Source organism: Coenobita brevimanus, chromosome 94 (genome assembly GCF_032717465.1).
Source record: "Coenobita brevimanus isolate Jiangsu-jjx chromosome 94, ASM3271746v2, whole genome shotgun sequence".
Lineage (NCBI taxonomy): Eukaryota > Metazoa > Arthropoda > Malacostraca > Decapoda > Coenobitidae > Coenobita > Coenobita brevimanus.
Window position 1 is genome coordinate 12,363,832 of NC_137047.1, and position 23,069 is coordinate 12,386,900.

Consider the following 23,069-nt stretch of genomic DNA (forward strand, 5'->3'; position numbering starts at 1 on the left):
CACTTTACACAACAATTAAGGTTGCTATGGAAATAAACTTCTCAACAAACATTTCATATCCATCTCCATTTTAGAACATTACACTTGTTAGCTGCACTTCGCACCATCCAGTTCCATTTTATAACTTAGAAATCAATGGCTGCAATCTGCAAGTTGTTATCCACTCTTCAGCCTTACATTGCTTAATGTCATATTAAAACCTTAATTTCATTGGCTGCACTACACACACCATCTAAGTCCATTTTAAAACTTCCCTCTTGGTGGAGGCATTTGTAACCTATTAATGTATCCATTTTGCAGCCTTACATTGCCTACCATCAAACACCACATTAAAACTTCAACAGTTTATGCACATTTCAGTTTTAAAGATCTTACTGGGGTTGGCTGCATTTAATACTATACAACTTCATTTTAAACCTATACACTCATTGGCTTCACTTTGTACCATCCATTTTATAACTTTCCACTTCTTACCCTGAAACTCCATTTTAAATTTCATAGCATCATACTCCATTATAAAGCCTTACTTGGGGATGGTACATTTGAACCCATCCACTCTCATTGTAAAACCTTATATATTGTATTACCTGACTTCATTTTAAAACCTTACATCTCATATTTTCCAGCTCATCTCACCATCTAATCCAGTGTTGCCCCATGAGGAGCGTAAGAGCCCGGGGCTAGGCAAGTTGGTCCTGACATTTAAGTTGAAAGTGACCAGCCTCACTCATCCCTGAGTGACATTACATGAGCTATAAACCCCAACCACTCCTTATATGTAAAGCTGCACTGGCTCAATCTGATTGGAACGCCTTAATTACCCACTAAACCACCAGGCGCCTCAATTTGGTTATATAGTTGCCATCCAGCATAGTAATCCATTTGGCTTGTCACTCAGTGTAGTCACCCAGAGACAGAAGGAAGAGGAAAGAATGAAGGAAAGAAAGACAAAAGAGGAAGGAGGGAAAGAAGGAAGGAAGAGAGGAAAGGGCAGGCCCCCAACAGCAGCAATGCATCGATTGAGTGGTTAGTGAGTGCCCCCAACTACATTTGAAAACCTAACGCCTGACTCCATTTTAAAACTGTACATGTCTTGCCAACCAACTCCAGTTTTAAATCTCTCACATGGTGGCTGCATTTCCCAGACCTCAAGATGATTCTGTCTTACACATCATCCTTCATAGTGACCTTGACTGCATTAGGAGAGTAGATGTTGACACCTTTTTTCTCCTCTGGAGGCATGTCATTTAGGCCAGCTGTTTCATCATCCTTGGAGGCTGTAGTGAGAGAGTGCATAAGGAGTTAATTGATTAATAAACCTAAGTAAAACAGTACTATACACTAAAGATAAAGGTAATGGTAAAATAATAGTAACCAGTTTCATATTACCTCCTCTGAAGTGCAGCGACTGAAGTCTAGGCTGCTGTAGTGCAGATAAATGACTGTCCTGTGTCCCCCAGGTGACTTTACATGGTCAGTTGCACCTTTTTATTGTAGATTAAGGTAGCCTTGTCTGAGACCCCTATTTCTCAGATGGCATAATAAGGACTTGGCTGTTACACTAGCATGCATTAAACCACCATACATAATAAACCTTGGAGATAAACATAAATCTAGGGTAGGTGTTTCCCATACCTGAATAAAATAATTTGAAAGTAATGTAATTTGAACCTATTCCTAATGTTTCCTAGCAGTAATTAAGGTATTAATCTCCTTCCTCGACAAACTGGGGCTTTAGTTTTAAGATTTACACTTGTACAATATTGATCATAAACCATCATGAAACCTCAGATGTGCTTTATGTTTTATGCTGAAATGCAGTATTTATTCAAACATGAAGATCTTAGAGTAATATAAATACAGTACTTTGTTACATGCAGTTTGTTGGGATATATTTCTTTGGATCTGGTTTCTTTTTGTGTGTTGTGTCCTGTTGCTTATCTCGCCTGATTTGCGTATTTATGAACAAGCATTGATGTTATGGATTGGTGTCTGGCCAACCAGTGACTTTTTCTTCACTTTTGACATAAGTGATAGGAACTTAGTTCTTTTACATATATATATATATATATATATATATATATATATATATATATCTATCTATCTATTGCCAGACGCCTCAATCCCGTTTGGGGTGGCCACAAACAAATCGCCTCCAAGTCGCCCTGTCCCCCGCCATTTCACTACCCTGCTCCCAACTCACACCCCCCGCTCTCATATACCTCTCCACCCCATCCCTCCATCTCATCCTCGGTCTCCCCCTCCCTCTTCCACCCTCCACCTCACTCACATACACTCTCTTCGTCAGTCTTTCACCCTCCATCCTCTCCACATGGCCAAACCACCTCAGTGTGTTCCTCACAACGCTTCCTATCACATCCACATCAACACCACAACGCTCCTTTATATCCTCATTCGTCAGCCTGTCTCTCCACGTGACTCCACAAGCTCCTCTTAAATAACTCATATATATATATATATATATACTGTATATATATATATATATATAATGTAAACTCTCAATGGATGTGGAAAATGTGCAGATTGGCCTGGGAGGAAGGTAGAGTCCAGGAGGATTGGAAGTCAGGTATAATTATTCCCTTGTACAAAGGAAAAGGGGAAAAAGAAGTGTGTGGTAATCATAGGGGCATCTGTTTTCTTAGTATAATAGTTAAAGTGTATGGTAGGATACTTACTGACAGAGTTAGAGAAAGAACAGAGGAATTAGTTGGAGAAGAACAGGGAGGCTTTAGGAAGGGAAGAGGTTGTGTAGATCAGATATTCATTCTTAGATCTTTAGTGGAAAAGTTTCTAGAGAAGGGAAAGAAGTTGTATGTGGCTTTCATGGATTTGGAGAAAGCATATGACAGGGTGGGTAGACAAGGATTGTGGAAAGTATTAAGAATACATGGGGTAGATGGGAAGATGTTGAATGCTGTGAAGAGTATGTATGATGGTGCTAAGGCTGCAGTGCGTGTGGATGGTGAACTGAGTGAATATTTCTCTTTGAAGGTTGGGTTGAAACAGGGATGTGTCATGTCTCCATGGTCATTCGATCTATATATGGATGGGGTAATAAAAGAGGTACAAGGTAGGGTAGTGGATGTTGGAGTGGCCCTGGTGAGAGAGGGTAGTGTTTGGAAACTCCCTGTACTGTTGTTTGCAGATGATACTGTGTTGTTGAGTAAAGACGAAGGAGAGCTGCAAGGCTTGGTGGATGAGATTGGGAGAGTGTGTAAGAAACGGAATCTAAAGGTGAATGTAGGGAAGAGTAAAGTGATGATCTTTGAGAGAGGTGAAGTCAGTGAATGTACACCGAGGTTGGATGGTGAGGAATTGGAAAATGTGAGTACGTTTAAGTACTTGGGTAGTGTGATGAGTAAGGATGGAGGTTTGGAGGGTGAAGTGCTTGAAAGGGTACAGCAGGGAAGAAAGGTTGCTGGTTCCTTGAAAGCAGTGATAAGAAGCAGGGAAGTGAGCATGGAAGTGAAAAAGTTACTACATGACAGTATTGGGATACCAACCCTAACGTATGGAAGTGAAGCTTGGACGTTGCTGGAAGGACACAAGTCAAGAGTGAGAGCAGTGGAAATGAGTTATTTAAGAGGAGCCTGTGGAGTCACATGGAGAGACAGACTGACAAATGATGATATAAAGGAATGTTGTGGTGTGGATGTGGATGTGATAGGAAATATTAGGAGGAATACACTGAGGTGGTTTGGCCATGTGGAGAGGATGGAGGGTGAAAGACTGACGAAGAGAGTGTATATGAGTGAGGTGGAGGGGGGAAGAGGGAAGGGGAGGCCAAGGATGAGATGGAGGGACGGGGTGGAGAGGTATATGAGAGAGGGGGGTGTGAGTTGGGAGCGGGGCAGTGAAATGGCGGGGGACAGGGCGACGTGGAGGCAATTTTTTTGTGGCCACCCCGAACGGGACTGAGGAGTCTGGCAATAGATAGATAGAAACTCTCAATTATCCGTCATCACATACCTGGCCCAGTGCAATATCCGGCGCTTTTTTCTCTGCTCTTTTAAAACAATATCAGGTGAAAATAAGGCAATATCTGGCTCAAAAATGGGAAGCAACCAGTGGTACCATGCATTTTCTAGGGGTGAGGTGTATCATTCGGCTCAGACAGGGAACCCAATTGGGTGCGGGCAGACCCCGCCATTGGAAATAAGGCATCTCCATGATATGCAATGTTTAATTATTGTTGTGAGGAAACAATTTCCCACTCAACAGTTTCCATTACAAGAAAGGTCCTTATCTAGATGCAGAATGTATTGTATTGGGAGAACTAGAAACCCTTAACACAAAGAGCATTACTAGACACCACCATTACAGGTTGTCATGCCTCTGTTCTAACTTTGTCCCTTTAATGATCACTGCTTACTGCCACAAAGCTTTAAGTATCTCACACATGAAGATAATAGTGTAGTCTCTTTTCATGAAGAAAGTGGAGAGAGAGAGAGAGAGAGAGTCCTGTCATTGTCAGTCAGAGCAATAACTTCCTAATTTTTTCCAGCTACCTCTGACACTCACAATTGAGCTACAGTAACCCTGCACCATCCTCTGCACTAATCATGCCACTAAAATTACGAATAGCAGCTCATCAGCTTGCTCCAAAGCTGCATCCTTGAAAACAGTCTTTTAGTACAGATTGGCCCACTCATGATGTGTCTTGCATATAGCACAGTTGCATTTGGTTATTTTTTGCAAACTACACTTCACCTGAGTATCTTTTTTGAATCACTTACCACAAACAGTACACAAGGTAGGGGTATTACTAGCCCATTTATGGCATGCAGCACAAAGCCATTCACTACTCACCAAAGTACCATTTGTACCAAAATTTTTGCCTCATACCCCTCCACATTCACCCTCTAACCATTGGACTCCTTACCCATCTTTCACATCTTTAATTATGTCATGGGCATCTCCTTGCTTTCTAAAGTTAGTAGCAGATCATCTGCAAACAGCAGCATCCTTTGTAACCAAGATCTAATATCCCATGACATTGCATCATGCACCATGATGGATGGAAGGGGGGCTCAAGGTAGACCTCTGATAAACAATCTTTACTGCAAACTCCACACTCTCTGAAACCTTCCACTCATGTACATTTGTGAGTTATCATCCATTTTTATTATATGAGCCGGCCTTGCTTTTACACATGTGTTGTCATTACCCACAGGATAATTTTCGGTCCACTTTTTCAAATGCCCCATACTGATGGAATTAAATAGAAAGCATGAGAGGGACTGACCATAGGCAATGATGTCATCCTGATGGTAGCGTATCCTGCAGGTGGTGTAAAGGGGACAGCGGGACCAGAAACAGCAAACGATGATCACTACGGTTGCAATAACACAAGCTGATGTCACGCTAAGTGCGATGATCATGGCCAGTCTGAGGATAAATGATGCTGCTAACCATGTGATCCATTTGTTGCTTATTGACAAAAGATTGGGATGTGACATTACATTTATTATTAGTATGATTAGCTACAGTACTTCAGCTTGATATTTGTAGCTGAACCTTTGGTAATGCTTATGATGGCCATTAAGATTTTAAGTAGTCATGAAATCATAATTTTTAATGTATGGTTATCATAATTTTTAATATATAGTTATCATGGATTAATTACTTTGATTATCTAAATTAGGACATTTACAGTCATACTGAAATTCAGATACAGTAATTTCATTAAAGTCTTCCTCCCCCAAAAGTATTAACTCGTGTAACTTGTGTGTGAATTTTGCCACTTCTATGTTGGTGAGCTATTACTATGTTCTTTGCCCTAAAACCCCCTATCAGTTGTTCATAAGTTCCCTTTACCTGCCATACACCATCCACATTTATACCCTGACGAACACAGACAGGCCCAGCCTTGTTCCAAATTGACCAACCCTGCTCTGTTCCAATTTGACAGACACTTTACTAGTCCCAGTATAGCTAGCAAAATGAAGTTGTTACTTTGAAGTTTGATAAAATTGGACCCAAATGGTATTTCTTCCAGTGTTTTGTTTTGTCTTGTAATTCAGAGTAACCAAATATTCAGGCTGACTTAGAATTTTTACTGTGATTCACCTGATGAACACAGCAAGAAGAAAAAAGAAAAAAAATGTATAATTCTTAGTAGAGTTTACAGTTTTATAACTTTGTTTCACTACAGTATATATATATATATATATATATATTACTGTATATGTATACAGAACTAGCTGGGGACTTTGTTACTCTCCCTCTTGTGTTCTATTGACCAAATATTTTTTTATCTATATCTGTATTTATCTATCTATATTTATATCTATCTATCTATCTCTATATGTCTATATATCTATCAATATCTATCTATCCATCTGTAGATATAGATCGATACAGTAGATAGATAGATAAATACATATATATATATATATATATATATATATATATATATATATATACACAGTATATTTATGTATGTGTGTAAAGGATATAGAACTAACTGGGGACTTCGTTACTCTCCCTCTTGTGTTATACTGACCAAATATTTTTCTGCCCCAGACAGTGGTCTTATTTTCCCCAGCCAGATACTGTATCATACTTTCCCAAGACAGGTATTGTTCCATACTTTTCCTAGACATGTACAACCCATTCATTCCCCAGACAGATAATGTACTGTACTTTCACCATCCTAACACCTATCCTGCTCTGCCTCAGGTTACGTCCTGAAACCTGTTCGAACCCTTACACTTGTCCAAGGGGATGGAAGCAAGTAATATGAAGAAAGCCTGTCCAGAATGAAACAGAGGTGTATACATAAGGTAAGTTTAGCCCTTGATTTTTTGCTTAGATTTTAGAATGATTTGTTAGAAGCCTATTACAGTGCACTCAGACATTCTTTAAAAATTAAAATTACTGATTACAGCTTGTCTTACTGTAACTATAATGATACAGTATTTTTAATGGAACCTTACTAAGACTGCTGAAGTGGAAATTCTAATGTTAATGCAGTACATATCCACCTAATTAAAGTATCACGCCTTGCAGTTAGCTGTAATTATATATACTCCAGCAATTTGCATTAATTTAGTTATATATAGATTACACTAAGTGCATAATTACTGCAGTCTATTCACAGTGTTATTAATTTGATGTTAAGTGTTGTAAAGATTATCACTTAAGACTGGGAGAAGTGAAAACCTGACCTAAAAACACAATATAGGAAATTGTTTAACTGCAAGAAGTGATTCTCTCTGACAAAGAAAGTATGTTTCACCCCTGTTTGTTTGTTTGTTTATTTGTTTGTCTGTTAGCAGGATTACTCAAAAACTAAAAAAAAAGATTTGGACCAAATTTGGTGGGTAGATAGCCCAGGTCCCAGGGAACAATCGATAACTTTTGGGATCGATCTGGATCGTATTGCAGATTCTGGAGCAGGAAAACGTTTTTTGTGAAACCCTAATCACTGATGAGAAAAGCTAACCCATTATGAAGCATGGTTTGAAAATTACGTTGCCCTTGTCAGAAAGATGCGCTCCACTGAGTGCCCCACTAGTTTACTTTCCTTTCAATTTAATCAGGTCATACAGATAACCAGCAAACTTTTTGGAGTAAGAGACTTTTCTGTATGGCCACAAATTATCTGAAAATAATTTCAGTGATCAAGAATCATGTGAATTACATGAATTAAGTTCATTATATCCATAACTACTAAATCATATGTTTGCCAATGAGGTCAAGGTCAAGGATGATGTGTCTGATATTTCCTTTTTGCATTATTATGAGTGTTGTGGCCACAGGCTTATCTGAATGTGAACCTGTTAGACTACTGGGTGAAGCTGCTCTCATCTTGCAGTCCACCATCCTCCATTTTGGACACATGAAGGGAGTTTTGGAAAGTTTATAACTGGGAAATGGGTATATCGGTGTCACCATATGATGGCATTGCTTTCCAGCACCCTGCAATATTATAATAGGCAGATGTTGATAAGGGATACTCCTGTATTACTGTATGTGTGTAGGAATGTAGGATATATCTTGTTCATTATTCTTATTAAAACTCTGTGAAACTTGAATGTGAATTTAATGGATAATTGGAGTACAGTACAGTAATTCACTGGGTAGCTTGTTTTGTTAATGCAGGTAACTCCTTATAATTGCCTGTTTTCTTGTATGATCTCTCTTCACCTAGTGTGTTGTGTGGATGATGATGATGATGATTGGCTTGGATGATTGTGATTATGCTGAGGGTTTGATGGGCTGAATAATGATGGTGGTGGTTGTAATGATCGTTATTAGGGTGGTGGGTGACTGGAATGATTAGGATGATGATGATTGTTGTGGAAAACTGTGATGACGATGATAGGTAACTGGAATCATGATGATAATGGTTGTGGGTGGCAGTGATGATGATGAGTGACTGGGATTACAATAATGGTGCGTGGGTGTCACACTGCATACTCACTGATCATCAATGTAGAAAATACCAGTGGGGGGTGGAGGTGGCTCACAACACCTTGTAGTTTCCCTCCCCCCTCCTTCTCCACCTCCATCTCCTCCTCCTTCCTCATCGACTCCCTCCATCTCCTCCATGTCATAGCAGCATGCTGTGTAGTTCTTAGGATCTTCTGGTCTTGGGCAGGTGATGAATGTGTCAGTGACTTTTATGGTTACATTCCCAGCATCCTCGGCATATTGGCTTACCTTGCACACCGTCTGGCCTGCAATAATAGCACTGCAATAGAATTGATGGCAAAGTGAGCGCAAGATGGATACTAACCCCTCATTTGTCCTTTGGCCACGACATATGAAGATTGTATTTTGTTCCAACTGACGTCTGATACTGTAGTTTTGTTTAGTCCAGAGGAACACATCGCAGTAAAAATGTTAAAAATATATTAACTCAAAGGCCTGATGATTTAAGGTAGTTAAAACATAGCAAGACAACCAAATGGTTTGCTAAAACTGGCCAGCAGTGGCATCAGTGAATGTAAGATGGAACTAAAGTCACAAAACTGACAAACAGGTCACTTTTTAAAGGCCATATGTATATCAGTATCATATTAAAAGGCATAAGTACTGTATTCATTGCTATTTGCTGGATGTTATAAATTAGCAGAACCTCCATGAAGAGATGTTAATGAAGACTGTATCTAACCCTTCTGGTCCTGCAGAAAAAAAAAAAAATCTGGAAATAGCAAGGATTAAAAAATAAAAGTCACTGAAGTGAAGATATTAACACCCTTTGTGAATGCTGCCCCAGAGGATATTTTTCAGGTGAAGGGTTAGTAGCAAATAAGGCCCGAGGTGAATAAATGCTTGGTCGACCCGGTGGATGCAAGGTGTGTGGAGGAAAGTTGTGTGGTGGCTTTAGGGTGTTGGGTGGGGATATAAGAATAATGAGAGGATGTGGTTGTTGTTGTTCTTGTTGCTTAACCTGGGTCTGTCTGACTGAGCATACCCATGGACCACTAGAGATGGAGGTAGAAGAAAGGAATGTGAGAGATTGAGAGAATAAGTGAAGCTAATGCAGACAAGTATATAGAAATAAAAAGATATGACATAAATAGTTATGAAGAGAGATACAGAGGCAAACAGTCTAGATGAGATGATGATGTAAAAGAAGTATAAGAAAATGCGAGTATGAGAGAATAAAAATGCAGTTACGAATATGATATATATAATATATATATATATATATATATATATGTATATATATATATATATATATATATATATATATATATATATATATATATACATACACAGTAGAGAGAGAGAGAGAGAGAGAGAGAGAGAGAGAGAGAGAGAGAGAGAGGATGTGGCAAGAGGTAAAAGAAAGAATGTGAAAAGCAGAGAAAATAAATGGTTAAGAATGTGATAGTAAAAGAGAATGTGATAGACCTTAGTGTGAGCAATGAGAGAAGAGTAAGAGTTAGAGGTAGAAGAAAGGAATGTGATAAAGATACAGTATGAATAGACAGGAAAGAATGTGATAGAAGATAAGAAAATATACTAAGAAATGAGCATAGAAGAAAGATATAAAGATTGAAGCAGAAGAGAAAATCTAAGAAAAATAGCCTGTGCGAAAAAGCAAAATAAACACAGAGGAATGAAATTAGTAAGAGAGAGCGAGGGAAGAGATGTACTGTGCGTGGATAAAATAATTCTGGAGAAACGTACGAGGGAGAAGGCAGGGAGGAAAGAGAAAGTGGGTAGGAGAAAGTCGGAATGGGAGAGGGGGAGAGAAAGCAGTGGGGAGAAAGGGAGGTTAAAGTACAAGCACGGGGTGAAAAAAAACACTGGGGGAAAAAGAAGAAGAAAAAGATGAAAATTAGTAAATGGGGAAAAAAAGTGATAAACGGAAGAGAGGTGAAGAAAACGAGAGAGAGAGAGAGAGAGAGAGAGAGAGAGAGAGAGAGAGAGAGAGAGAGAGAGACATTGTTTAGTAGGCCAAGGGATGGGTCAGTGATGGAGAAGAGAGGGAGAGAGAGAGAGAGGAGGAAAGGACAGGAAAGGAAAGGAGGGAGGGAAAAAAGGAGATGGGAAGGAAAAGAGGAGAGAAGGGAAGGACGAGGGAAGATGAGAAGGAGGAGAACAGTGAATGGAGGAGAGGGAAAGAGAAGCAGGGAGACATGGAGACAGGAAGCATATTGTTCAGTATAGTCAGTGGATGGGTATGATGGAGGAGACGAGATAAAGGGAGGAAGGAGGAAAATAGGGGAAAGAAAGAGACAAGAACCGGGGAGGGGGGGATGCCATATTGTTCAGATAGCCAAAAGGTGGGTGGCATAGAATACAAGGGGTGGGGTGTAGGGGTGGAGTAGTGGGGCGTAGGGGAGGGGAAGAGGGGTGTAGGGGATGGAAACCAGGCAAACATAACTATTGTGGCATAGGAAGAAAACCGTCCCCCCTGTCCGGCCCCAGCCATTCTCTCTATTCAGACCACATGCCCACGCACAGTTCCAGTTTTCTCTCGCATCGCTTTCTCATTTTCTTCTGGGGTTCACTTTCGCTGGCAATGCTCAGGTCTTTTCTGTTTTAAAATGTTAAATGTATGTTTCTCTCTCTCTCTCTCTCTCTCTCTCTCTCTCACACACACACACACACACACACACACACACACACACACACACACACACACACACACACACACACACACACACACACACACACACACACACACACACACACACACACACACAGTCAGGTGCTGCCATTTTTAAAAATCACCTTACATCTACTTTCTAATCCAGCCAGACGCGGTCACGGCTGAATAGCATAGTAATCTGAGGCATTGTTTTTCCACCCCGGATCACAACAGCCCCAGAGCAACATTGTCATCCACTTAATGTTACTTTCCCCTACAGGTTAAAGCAAGGTTGAACATATTTTCCATTTCACCTTTTCCAACCGATTGTTTTTAAAATTCTGCATGATTATCCCTTTTGATTTTTCCTACTGATTTCAGTAGGTGAAATCGTTGAGTATGAACGAGGAAGGGAAGTGTGAGAGAATAGGAAAAATAAAGGAAATACAGTTCATACAGAGAGAGGTAATAGTGAGGAGTAGAAGGAAAAGGCGAAGAGACACAGATAAGGGAGAGGAGATAATGTGAAAATGGGAAGGAAAAGTAATGCAAGAAGAAAAATAAAATGGGTGAGAAGGGAGCAGGACGGAAGGGCAGAATGGGAAGCCAGAAGGGTGAAGTTGAGAAGGAAGACGAAGAGAGAGAGAGAGAGAGAGAGAGAGAGAGAGAGGAGAATGGAGAAAAGAAAGCGAGAGAGTTGGGGTCGGAAAGAACTGGAAGAAGTGGAGACAGGAAGATAGGAGACCTGAAAAGCGAGGAGGAAAAAAATATGGGAGGAAACAGAAGGGAAACGAAGCGAGAGACGAAGGAGAGAAGGGAAGAATAGAATAATGGAAGAGATGTGAAGGGGGAGATAGAGGGATGAGACGATGGATTAAGAGGACTTCTAAAAAAAAAGTAAAGGAAGAAGGAGGAGGAAACGGGAGACGGGAAACGAGGAGAAATATGAAGAATGTAAGAAGAAAAACGAAGAAAAATGAGAGGCGAGGCATTTGGAAGGAGGACAGACGGGAAGAATTTGCTCGAGAGAGATAGAAGCAAAAATATAGAAGAACAACGAATGAGAAGATTGGGAAAAGAAAAACAAAAAGGAGACAAGATAGAAAATAAGGTCGAATGGGAAGGGGAAAGTGAAAAAAAAAAAGGGGGGGGGGATAAAGGAAGAAGAACTGGAAACGGCAACAGAGAAGAGTTGTCAAAGGGGAAAAGAAATGAAAAAAAAAAAAAAAAAAAAAAGGAGCGCAAATGAGTAAGGAGAAGAATGAGAAGTAGGAAAATGGAGGAGGGAGGGATAACGAAAGGGAAAAAAAGATTAATGGGGGAAGAGTAACAAAAATAAATGAATAAATAAAGGTACGAGAAGCGGTAGAGGGAGTGGAGCCGCTGGAGGATAATGTGAGGAAAGAGTGGAGGGGAAGGAACGAAGAGAAGACGGAGGGGAGAAGAAGGAGCAGGGAGAGAGGAGGAGAGGAAGTACAACAAGGAACCGGGAGGGAGGAGCAGAAGAAATAAGAGAGGGGGAGAGACAAGGAGGGGGAGGAGGAGGAAGAGAAGAAATGAGCGGGGAGATACAGGTAGGAGGAGAGGAAAAACAAGAAGCAAGGAGAGAGGAGGAGGAGGAAATATGATGGTGGGAGGGGCAAGAAGGTGTGCAGCGTGTGGTAAGTGGGATGTGGGGGGAGGGGGAGGGGGGACATGACCCAAGTAGTACAGTATAGCCAAGTCACACAGGAAGTTACAAGTTGCTGCCCCTTCTCTCTCTCTCTCTGCCGCGCCTCGTTAATCCCAGATCCTCACTACCCTTTGTTTTCTCCCCCTTTTCCTTATCACCTAATTTTCTCCCATTTCCCTGTTTTCCATGTCTTCATCTTATGTCAATTTTCTTCCACACCCAGATCCTCCTTTCTGTTAGCATCCTGTCGACGTTCCCTCTGTGAAGTATAAAGACTTACACTGTCACGTCATTCCAAAACGCACTGCCACATACATGTTTCACTCTATACATCATTAATCTCCCACACTTATACCCTTTTATTTAGCACTGGGTGAGGGTGAGTCACTTCTCCAGGGATATAAAGTGTTTCTCACAGCTTAGCGGATCACTTGCCTTTCTGGACGCGTAAGGTGTGGCTTTTGCATGTAAATTACAAGCTTCCTGCCCATGTTAGGTGTATGTAAACCGGCCACTACAACCCATCCATTAATTCCGTCCCGCCAGTCTTACGCTGACCTCCTTTCCTGTCTGCCTCTTGCTTCCTGTTATTTTCCTGTTTATCTATCCCTCCAGTCTTACGCTGACTTCCTTTCCTGTCTGCCTCGCGCTTCCTCTTATTTTCCTGTTTATCTATCCCTGCAGTCTTACGCTGACCTCCTTTCCTGTGTGCCTCATACTTCCTCTTATTTTCCTGTTTATCTGTCCCTTCTGTCTTACGCTAACCTACTTTCCTGTCTGCCTCATGCTTCCTTTTGTCTTTCTTTGTCCCTCCAGTCTTACGCTGACCTCCTTTCCTGTCAGCCTTTTGCTTCCGCTTGTCTGTCTCTCACCCTAACCTTTCCTGCCTGCTGCTTCCTCTTGCCTTTCTGTTTCTCTATCCCTTCAGTCTTACGCTAATCTTTTTTCCCTTCTGCCTCGTGCTTCCTCCTGTCTTTCTCTTCATCTCTCCCTCTAGTCTTCGCTTACCTCCTTTCCTGTCTGCCTCTTGTTTCCTCTTGGCCCTGTTTCTCTTCCTTGTTGACTTCTCTTTCCTTCCTTTTTCCTGGTCACCTTCTCTTCTTTCGTATTCCCCTGTCTCGTCATTTTCTCTTTCCCGTTTGCTTTTCCCTCCCCCTCTTTTCTTTCTTTTTATCGTTCCCCCGTTTCTGTTTACTTCTTGGGTCTTTCTTCTCGTTTCCAGTTTCCTCTTTATTTTTACTCTCCCCTCTTTTCGTGTACTCCCTTCTCTGTACTTTCTTTTTATATCCTGCCTTCTAAATTTTCTTCTTTGCTTCTCGTCTCCCTTCACTTTACTGTAGTTCCCTCTTTTCTGTCTATTTCATTCCATATTTTCTGTAATGTTTGTTCTCTCCATTCTGTTTTCTATTATCCTATTTTTGTTTGTTTTTACACTTGCTGCAAGATTACTTTCGAATGAAGAAAATCGTCAGGTGTTACCCTAAATTAGTTTGCAAATGTACCGAGACAGAAAAAAAAAAAATGTTATTCTTTATGGTTTTTGAAGTCCTTGATCACTTTCTCTCAGTTTTACAAAATCACGTGGTGTTAGCCTGAATAAAACACTCAGATCCACGACCCGCAGCGAAAGGGTTGGTGTTGTACCAAAACCATTACCTCAACAACTTCCTTCCGTTCGCCTAATCCCCGAGTGCGTAAAGAAAGATACTACTGTGCCGCTCATTCCTTGCAGAATATTATTAAGCCCTTCAGTGCAGTGACGCCTTTTAAAATTGTGTTCCAGATGAGTAGACCATTTTATTCAGACTATAGCAAATATAATCTTGGGTGAAATGGTTGGTATGGAGTATTTCTTACTCCCTTACGAAAAAAAAAAAAAAAAGTAATTGCAGGGATGAATAAACTCACGAAGAGGTAACAAAAGTAAACTGGAAAAAGTAATTGCATTGAAAAAGTGACTCAGGTATATAAAAGTTGTTATAAAAAAGGTTATGTCGTGGTAGACTGAGCAGATTAGCGGTAGTTGCATAAAATATTCATACCAAATTTCTGGCTACTCCATAAAATTTCCTCTTATTATCCAGTGGTTGAGAGAGAGAGAGAGAAAGTAGTGTGTGTGTGTGTGTGTGTGTGTGTTTTACCAGTTGTTATGGCCAAAGGTAGATATACTGTAGGTGGCTAGAGGTTTTTGTAATTGGGTAGATAGTGGTTTTTGTGCTTCGTTCGTCCTGTGATAATTACTGATATCTTAATTGCTGGGAATAGGCTCTTTCTTAGTAATCGTTAAAGCTTTGTATCCTCCTCAGACTCCCTCTCTCTCTCTCTCTCTCTCTCTCTCAGATGCTTTATAAATGGTATATTGCCAAGGATACGTTCCAAGTCTTACTGCAGAAGCAGAGTAGTGGAAATTAATGGAGCCCTTACGGAAATGTGTACTAGAGAAAACATATTTCAGTGATATCTGGGACTGATCTGTTGGAATGCCAAGCCTCTTTAGACGAGATGGTCTACACTTAAATGCGAAAGGCAAGGCAGAGATGAGGAAATTGATAAATGCGGCCGTTTTTAAAATCCAAGAGAATGCAGGTGTGGCGGAAACACTAACGCCCCCTGGGGACCACACAGACGCTCCCTCCCACCTCACCCATCACCCCCGCCTCGTCCCTAACCCTCACCCCCCCCCCCGCCTTTAATCCCACAGTCGTTCAGCCACCCTCCCTAAATCTTAATTCCCGGGGAGATGGTGTATCCGGATCAGCCCAACAGTCAAAGCCAACCGCAGAGCAAATTAAAGTATTATCATTCAGTGCTCGCGGTCTTAGAAACAAGTTTAACGAACTCAAACTTCTTGTAAGTATAAAAGATTTTCATAAAATAGCCGTAACAGAAGCGCACCTTGATATAGGTAACAGAGATATATTATTTGAATACCAGTTAGACTCGTATAAATTTCATTATAAATGCAGAGGAAATGGATAGGAGGTGGTATTGGAGTATATGTAAAATCACTTAAACCGAACAGAGTAGCCCTAAGTGGAAATGACACCGAACTGGTCTGTGTTAAATTACGTTTAAGATATGTAAAATATAAATATTGTTACAGTCTACCGTTGCTCCACTCATACTTCAGAGGAGGACACATAACTATACAGTACCTTGCAGGAAGTTCTGGATGGGGACGAAACGTTGATTAGCGGCGACTTCAACCTGCCGTCAGTAAATTGGAATACAGTTACGGGTAGTAGTAATGATGACAAAAGGATGACGGATTTCATTAAGAATAACTTTTTATTTCAGTGTGTCACGGAGCCGACAAGACAGGGCAATACCTTAGATCTTTTAATCACTACAAATGAAGGTATGGTCTCAAGCCTCACTGTGGGTAAACATCTAGCATCAAGCGATCATAATCTCGTAAGATTTTCCATGAACCTCTCCAGACTAAGATGCTGGACTATAAAAACGCAGATTTTAACGGCCTAAGGGAAGCCCTGAGTACATTAGCTGAACACAAAGAAAGAATTAACGATGTAAACGACATGTGGGCAGAATTTAAGCACGTATTCATGACTGCTCAAAACAAGTACATGCCAATGAAATCTAGACTAAGAAAGGGTAGAAACAAACCAGCGTGGTTAAATGCTGATATTAGCAGAGCAGTTAAAGAAAGAAACCGTCAGCACACCTTACTTAAAAGTCACACCAGTGAATTAGTCACAAAGCAATATATCAGTAGTAGAAGAATTAAAAAACTCATTAGAACAGCTAAACGACAGTTTGAAATTGATAAAGCAAAAACAAGCTGTACGGATCCTAATCTTTTTTATGGATACATTGACGGCAATTAGCGACTTAAGGCGGGCAATGGTCCACTTATCAGCGACGAGGGTGTTCTTATCTCGGACGTTGAGGAAATTGCCTCTACTTTAAATAATTTTTTCAGTTCAGTTTTCACAGTAGATGCCATTGACACCAGCGAAGAGCAACAAATGTCAGTCCAAAACGTACTAAGTAATTTGAATATTAGCAGTAATGAAGTGAGAGATAAACTTAATAAAATGAACAGTAATAGGACTTCCGGCCCAGACAATTTCTACCCTAAAATACTGAAAAATGTGGTGGATGTAATATGCAGTCCTCTAACATCTATCTTTAACAAGTCCCCACAACAAGGAAAGGTTCCATCAGACTGGAGACTGGCTAACGTGACTCCTATATATTAAAAGGGCAGTAGGGATCAACCAGGTAATTATAGACCAATTAGCCTAACCTCTGTCCTGGGAAAGATCCTCGAATAATTAATTAGAGATAGGATAGTTGGGTTCCTAGAAACTAATTAGATAATTTGGAACAGCCAGCATGGCTTTAGAACGCGGAGATCATGCGTGAGAAGCTTACTTGAGTTTTATGATACACTTTTAAAAGTGAATAATTGTACCAGGTCTTTTGATATTATCTACTTAGATTTCCAGAAAGCTTTTGACAAAGTGCCGCATAATAAATTAATGACAAAGGTAAGATCACTTGGAATTGACGGAAATATTCATAGGTGGATAGGTTGCTGGTTGAGTGAGAGAAAGCAACGAGTCGTTATAAATGGAGTCAGGCTGGGCTCCTATGACCAGTGGTGTTCCTCAGGGATCGGTGTTGGGACCAATCCTATGTATTATGAATATTAACGATAGCGATGTTGGCCTAAACAACTTCATTTCTAAATTTGCGGACGATACAAAAATCGGCAACACTACATTAACAGAAGAAGACAGAAGTAGCCTTCAAAATGACCTTAACAAAATAGTTAGCTGGTCAGAAAAATGGCAAATGCCCTTCGATGTAAGTAAATGTTAGGTACTGCATTGTGGGAAGAAAAACAAAAGGAATGATTACGAAATGAAGGGCCAAATCATTAGCAAGCCCTCACTAGTTAAGGATCTAGGCGTATTAATTTCAGATGACCTAAAATGTTCATCAATATATCTCTGCCGCCAGTAAAGCCAACACGGCCCTAGGCTTCATCAAAAGACAGTTTACGTATAAAAACAGAGATATTGTAATCCTCCTATACAGAAGCATAGTCAAGCCACACTTGAGTTTGAAGTGCAGTTTTGGGTGCCTTACCTGTGTCAAAGAAATAGAAATACTCGGAAGTGGTCCAGCGTGGGGCTACCAAGTTAATCCCGTCCCTGAGGAATAAACCATATCTCGAGAGGCTCAGGGAATTAAACTTATTCTCTCTTAGAAAACGAAGACTCAGGGGACAGCTAATTGAATGATTTAAGATTCTGAAAGGACTCAGTAATATTGATTCAAGCAGGCTATTCACAGTTATTGCCGAGACTGTAACTCGAGGAAATGGTATGAAGTTGCAAGCAAGGAAGGCTAATCTTGATAGAACCAAAAGCTTCTTCACTTACTCTGTTTTAAGTGAATGGAATAAACTCCCTGGGAATGTGATTGAGAGTGGTACCATAAATATCTTTAAAAAGAAACTGGACATGTATCTCGACGCGATTGGTATCGTTTAGTTAGGATAAAGCAATTATTGCATATTCGCATATACATTCATCTGTTTATTAAACACAGTACACCTTAACTGGTACTCAACATAGACAGTATTTTAGGGCGAATATAGCAGATAAACATTCTGTTCGTCTATTTTATATACATATATATATATATATATATATATATATATATATATATATATATATATATATATATATATAATAAAAAAAAGTGCGTACATAAAGAATTTGGCCGTATGCCTAAATTCACCATTTCCATATTATTCTACTTTCTGCCAATGTTATTAAATTCCTTCAGATTTTTCAGTCCTGGAAGGTATTACATCCTCTCTTGTTTCCTGTACGGCAAATGCCGGAGGGTTTGGAGGATGGGGGAGAGAGCCTTCTGATGAGGGAATTGTTGGAGGAGATGTTGGAGGAGAAAGAGAAAAAGGCTGAAGGTTGGACACTAGTTAACAAGGGTGCAACGAAGTTCACCCTTAAAAAGCAACCGGAAGTTAAGACAACTAATACATTCGACGCACTACGGGACGAATGTGAAGGGAAGGCAGAGAGGGAAGTAGAGGAGAAGGACGGTGAGAGAACTTCCAGTACAGGTAAGTATAAACAGAACAAGAAAGGTAAGAAAAATGTTGTTGTTGTTGGAGACTCCCAGGTGAGATATCTGAACAGGGCCATGTATACTCCACTCGCTAAACATGTGTGTCTTCCAGGGGCCAGGGTGGCTAATGTGGTAGATAAAATTTCAAATATCGTAAAGGAAAGTGGTGACAAACCCACTGTGTGCCTCAGTGTAGGAGGCAATGATATTAGTAGCCGAAACAGTGAAGTAATGTGGAAAAGGTACAAGTTGATGTTAGAAAAGGTTAGGGAGAGGGGGAACCCCTGTAGTGCTTGGTGTTTTACCAAGGTGGCGGGTTGGAAGGGAATGGTTGAGCAGGGCAATAGGGTTTAATTGCCGCCTTGAAAGGTATTGCAAAGATAATGCAATACCTTTCATAGACAGCTGGGACCGGTTTTATGGACGAAGTGCCTTGTATAGTTGGGATGGGACTCATCTTAGCAGGCAGGGAGTTACTGTTTTAGCTGGAATGATAGATAGGGAGTTGGAGGATTTTTTCGAGATTGAGAAGTAGGTGTACAGGAAGATGCAGCAACTACACTCAGAAATCATTATTACCATGTTTGGATAGATGCATCGATACTTGCAAAATTAAGAACAAAAGTTCAACCAATAGTGTAGATACATCCACTCAGGCACCTCAAATTGAGCAGGCGATGATAGATCATAGAACAAGCGATGATAGAAGGGCGATAAGCGATAGTACAAAAAATTGTTATATTAGTAAAGTAAAGAGTTTCCCAGTTAGTAGTAAAATAAATAACAGCAAATGCCAAGGTAGAGGCATAACTACTAGTAATAATCTGAAAGTGTACTACACAAACAGCCGGAGTTTACGTAATAAAATGGATGAACTGAGGGCTTTAATTTGTACAGAGAAAATAGACATTGCCGTTATTAGTGAAACTTGGATGAATACAGACACTCGAGAATTTTTAGCAGAATATCAGATAAAAGGCTATAATATTTTTGTGTCAAACCGTCAGGGAAGAAAGGGGGGAGGGGTAGCTATTTATGTAAAGGATTCATTAAACTGTTACAATAAAGAAGACATTAAAGTAAATAGGGACACAGAAAGTGTCTGGGTTGAAATTAGTAACAATAGGGAGAAATTAGTCTTAGGAGCAATTTACAGATCTCCTAAATTAAGTAGAGCTGATAGTAAATACCTTTGGGAGGAAATGAGGAAAGCATCACAGTCCAGCTTAGTAATAATTGTAGGGGACCTTAATCTGCCAAGGATAGATTGGAGAATTCAGACAGGAGATGCAGAGTCAGAGGAATTTCTAGAGGTAGTACAGGATAATTTCCTTTATCAGTATATAAGGGAGCCCACCAGAGGTAATAATATACTAGATTTGGTTTTAGCTAATAAAGAAAATATCATTAGCGATATAGAGGTTGGTGGACGACTTGGTAATAGCGATCATGAAGAAATTAAGTTCAAATTTATTTGGGATGTCTGTTCCACTGAAAATACCTCCACCGTTCCTAATTTTCGTCTAGGAGATTTCGATGGCTTAAGAGCTTATTTTCGAACGGTATTCCACAGGGAGATTAGCTATTGGAGGGAATGCCAGGCCAGTGTGGAATCCCAGGTCATAGGTCAGGCGCAGGAAACACCTGGAGATGTCCGTCAGGTGTCTGTGAGGGAGGAGGTGGTAGATAGGAATGTAGTCCAGGTGACGGAAATTAACTCAGCTACAGTACCAAGCAGACGTTCAACCAGTGAGAAGTATAACGAGTTAATAAATATAATACACGGAGGCCAAGATAGATATATTCCTTCAAAGCCGTTTAGAACTAATAATTCGGAACCTAGATGGTTAAACAACAGATTAAAATCTCTCATAGGCCAAAGGAAAGGAATATATAGAAAAATAAAACGTGGAGAGGAACACTTACGTAACCGGTACACAATTTTAAATAGAGAAGTAAAGAGGGAGATAAGAAAAGCAAAGAGAAGTTATGAAATTAAGGTTGCAAGTGAATCAAAAGTAAACCCCAAGGGTTTTTATCAAATGTACCGAACGAAAAATAAAGACAGGATAGGACCACTCAGAACAGAATCAGGTGACATTACCAGTGAAGATAAAGAAATGTGCTCCATCCCAAATAATTATTTCATATCAGTATTCACCAAGGAAAATCTAAGCCTGGTCCCTCAAGCAGCAAATATTTACCATGAGAATACGGAAAATATTCTTAGTAAAATAAACCATTAGTAAGGAGGACGTATTGAAAGAAATTAACAAGTTAAAACCTCAAAAATCGCCAGGTCCGGACGATATATATGCAAAAATTATAAAAGAAACCAAAGAAGAATTATGTCAGCCACTTTTAACGTTATTTAATGACTCTTTAAGTTCAGGAGAAGTTCCAGAGGCGTGGAAAACCGCAAACGTAGTGCCCATCTTTAAAAAGGGTGATAAATCAGCTGCGTCGAATTATCGTCCGATAAGTCTAACGTCAATAGTAGGAAAAATGTTAGAGTCAATTTTGGCAAATAAGATTAGAGAACACTTAGAAAGATTTAATCTTATAAACGAAAGTCAGCACGGATTCAGGCAAGGACGATCCTGCCTCACAAATTTGTTGTCATTCTACTCTCGGAGGTCTATGAGGCAGTAGATAGCGATAAAGCTTACGATGTTATTTATCTGGACTTTTAGTAAAGCTTTTGATAGGGTCCCACACGAAAGGTTAGTTAGAAAGGTTCGAGCGCACGGTATAGACGGCGATATCTTAAAATGGATAGAATCCTGGCTGAAAGGACGAAAGCAGAGAGTATTAATAAATGGAACTAAGTCGGACTGGGGATTAGTAACTAGCGGTGTACCACAGGGTTCAGTACTCGGTCCCTTATTATTTATCATATATATAAATGATCTAGACTTAGGAGTCAATAGAAGCATCAGCAAATTTGCCGACGATACAAAAATAGGGCGTATCATTAACTCGACTGACGATTGCCATAACTTACAGAAAGACTCGATACATTGTCCAAATGGTCTAAACTTGGCAAATGGAATTTAACGTTGAAAAATGTAAAGTACTTAACGTAGGCAAGACCATTGGAGATACTAAATACAGCTTAGATAACAAAGAAATTAGCAAATCGGAATGCGAGAGAGATCTAGGAGTTATGATTAGTAACGACCTTAAACCTAGGCAACAGTGTATTAATGCGAGAAATAAAGCAAATAGGGTCCTAGGATTTATTTCGAGAAGCGTGAACAATAGATCGTCTAAAGTAATACTAAAACTTTATCTAGCATTAGTAAGGCCACATTTAGACTACGCAGTACAATTCTGGTGTCCTTACTATAGAATGGATATTAATTCGTTAGAAAATGTACAGAGAAGAATGACTAAAATGATACATGACGTCCGGAACCTGTCATATGAAGACAGACTGAAAAGACTAAGTCTGCATTCGCTAGAGAGGCGTAGAGTAAGGGGAGACTTAATTGAGGTGTTTAAGTGGATGAATGGTATAAATAAGGAGATATTAGCAAGGTACTTAAAGTGAGCATACAGGATAGAACTAGAAATAATGGTTTCAAACTAGAAAAATTCCGTTTCAGTAAGGAAATCGGTAGAAATTGGTTTGGTAATAGAGTAGTAGACGAATGGAATAAGCTACCTAGTAAAGTAGTTGCTGCCTCTTCCATTGAGAGTTTCAAGCATAGGCTAGATAAGCATATGACAAATAAGGGGTGGATATAGAATAAAGAAAATCTTATAACCAATACTAATTCAAAAAAAATTTCTTTTCAGGTTACACTATGATAGTCTCTATTCTCCTTTCACACTTTCCTGTAAAATGTCCACGCCAGTTTTTCTATACGGCGTGGTGTTCTTTCTGACTTTTTCCTGCCGACTTCGGTTGGAGGGTTTGGAGGGCGGGGGAGAGCCTTCTTCTTTGCTGTCCTTATCTCATTCTAGTAGTTCAGTTACTCTTCTAGGAGCTGCCTAGCATGGGCCAACCGGCCTACTGCAGTTATCCTCTCTTCTTATGTTCTTATGTTCTTATAATTATACCGCTGTATTAGTATTAAGGCCGGACCGCCTCGTAGGGACCGTGAGGTCTGTGTAATCTGTGTATCTGTGTAACTCTGTGTAACTCTTTCTTTCTCTCTGGTTTGGTGAATCCATTATTCTTCAGCTGCAGCT

The 23,069-nt window shown here is 40.0% G+C and overlaps 1 protein-coding gene across 1 annotated transcript in view; it reads right to left on the bottom strand.

Moving 5' to 3' along the window:
* Positions 1 to 1,164: 1,164 nt before the first annotated feature.
* Positions 1,165 to 23,069, bottom strand: part of LOC145413005 (uncharacterized) — a 28,372-nt gene continuing 6,467 nt past the window's right edge. Inside the window, exons 2-4 of the mRNA XM_080282825.1 lie at positions 8,450 to 8,719; positions 5,267 to 5,409; positions 1,165 to 1,277 (exon numbers count right to left, since the gene is read on the bottom strand). Of these exons, the coding sequence (XP_080138951.1) occupies positions 1,165 to 1,277; positions 5,267 to 5,409; positions 8,450 to 8,719 (526 nt within the window). The remainder of the gene's footprint in view (positions 1,278 to 5,266; positions 5,410 to 8,449; positions 8,720 to 23,069) is intronic.